The following is a 2,500-nucleotide window of genomic DNA, read 5'->3' on the forward strand; positions in this document are numbered from 1 at the left end:
ATATATATATATATATATATATATATATATAATATCATAAAATCAATCCAACATTCAATGAATTAATTCTTACTATAGAACAAATTTTCAAATCCCCTATAACAACAATTCTCTAAATGTCATAAATCCTTTTTTTCTGCTCAAAAGATCTTGCATATTATCCACTTTTCTACTTCAGGGCTCAGCCGAGAGACTGCACAGTGTCTCAAAGGGGAAGACTTGGAACACTTGACTAATGTGTCAGCAGCAGGTAAGTTCTTTTCTTATTCAGTTAAAATTATTTATGAATTGTATAGTTAAAGAAAAGATTAGAATGACATCTTTATATTAACACAATCTTGAATATATCATGATTACTTGTCTGATCGATATCCTCAATAAATATACTGATTATATTCTTGTTCATTTGTTTTCCTATTCACTTTGTTAAGTAGAGCCATATCTATTTCTTTATCAATTAGAGAAGATTTCAGAAAGCACAAAAGTTACAATACGTTGTTCAGAGGATTATTTTCTTCTCCACAGCCAATCAAGAGATAAAGTCTTTACACGAAGAGATGTCCGAAGTCATCTCTTGGTCACGAAAAGGTCAGTCAATGTACACTGAAGCATTGATATCTCCATATCATCCTTCATTTTACCTTGCTATCTTATTCTCTGCCTTCCCCTCTATCTTACCATACCACCCTAACATGATCCTCCAATGCTCTCCTCTCTTATATCAATCATTAACACTGGACTTATTATTCAATTATACATCTCAATATTTAACTTATTATCGGAAACCTTTAGAAAAAAAAATAATAGAAAAAAATTCTAAAAATGTATACCTTAGTCTCTTCAATTTATGAAAAAAAAAAAAACATCATATTTCTGCATTGTGTAATCGGTAGAAATAACATTGGAGTCAAGTTATCAGGTGGATAACTGATTCTATATGACATTATTCAAGTAAGGTATTGTTTTTTGACAACAGACAAGTGCTCAGAAGGAAATCTCCAATGTGGGAAGTTCAGGACCTGCGAGAACACCCCGTTCAGCTTCACCTGTTCTTGTTCTTCTGGTTTCACCTGGGATGGTTCAGAATGTAAAGGTAAGACGCAATATACAACTTTATGTTGTTCTTTCTAAAGAACTATTTTCATTTACATCTTTAATTAGTATATCCTTATGATATAGTTTGATTTTTTTCCATAGCTATGTTCAATTTGCCATTCTTTCACTCTTTACTAGTTTTCTTTTTTTGATGTATTTGAGAACTGTTTCCTGCATTTTCTTTCGTTGTTTTATTCCAAATTTACACGGTTCCTTTTATTATTATTGATATGAGATTTTTATTAGGCTTATGATAATTAGTAAATTTGTAAGGCATTTATGTATAATTTCATTATGATATTTATGAATATAAAATATTTCTCTTTACAATCGATACACTTTCAACAGATTGAAAATCTATCAATGTTCTTTTTGAAGATTATGGTCTGTTTGAGTATCAACTTATCTGTTTTTTGTGTTCATAAATGGATTTTCCTTTAACTCTTACCGTATTGATTTTAAATTTCACAATTATTCTCACACACATACACACACACACTTATATATATATATATATATATATATATATATATATATATATATATATATATATATATATATATAGTAGAAAGGCGAAGGAAAGCAGATACTTCTGCATTTAGACAGTTTATTTGCTAAGATTTCGGGAACAACATTTCCCGTCATCGGAGCTGAAAAAAGGGAATTTAAAACACAGATCAAAAGACATTACGTTAATTAAGTCAATGAAATTCAGTTAGAAGGCAAGAATTATAAAAAAATAAATCGAAATGCTCAAAAAATGAAGTCGATGAAATATACTAAAAATAATAAATTAAACCATATAAATCAAATTAAAAATTAAAAGATTTTTTATCTGTGTTTTAAATTCCCTTTTTTCAGCTCCGATGACGGGAAATGTTCCCGAAATCTTAGCAAATAAACTGTCTAATTGCAGAAGTATCTGCTTTCCTTCGCCTTCCTACTATATATATATATATATATATATATATATATATATATATATATATATATATATATATATATATATATATATATTTATACATACATATGTATAGATATATATAATATCATAATGTTATATTATATGATAAAATTATAATATTATAATATTAAAGTATATTAATATCATAATATTATGATAATATAATATTGTATTATTACACCATTATGATATACAATATAATATGATAATATCATAATACTATAATATTATATTAAACCAAAAACCTATACCAAATACTTAATCATTTCGTCATTGTGATATCACAGAAGTTTAGTTACAATCATTATCAAAGATATATTCTAAGATATAAACCATTTATTCCAACTAGATTTCCTAAAAACATTACAAATGTTGTAACTTTCAAAACTTCCTTTAAAGAAACTAACTGTTGAAAAAGTGTCAAATATATAATAATGTTAA

General features: G+C 26.6%; 1 protein-coding gene across 1 annotated transcript in view; it reads left to right on the plus strand.

Moving 5' to 3' along the window:
• The window catches only part of LOC137619450 (signal peptide, CUB and EGF-like domain-containing protein 3), a 22,868-nt gene that overhangs the window by 13,804 nt on the left and 6,564 nt on the right, over window positions 1–2,500 (plus strand). The window contains exons 4-6 of the mRNA XM_068349509.1: window positions 179–250; window positions 526–588; window positions 977–1,093. Of these exons, the coding sequence (XP_068205610.1) occupies window positions 179–250; window positions 526–588; window positions 977–1,093 (252 nt within the window). The remainder of the gene's footprint in view (window positions 1–178; window positions 251–525; window positions 589–976; window positions 1,094–2,500) is intronic.

Source organism: Palaemon carinicauda, chromosome 26 (genome assembly GCF_036898095.1).
Source record: "Palaemon carinicauda isolate YSFRI2023 chromosome 26, ASM3689809v2, whole genome shotgun sequence".
NCBI lineage: Eukaryota > Metazoa > Arthropoda > Malacostraca > Decapoda > Palaemonidae > Palaemon > Palaemon carinicauda.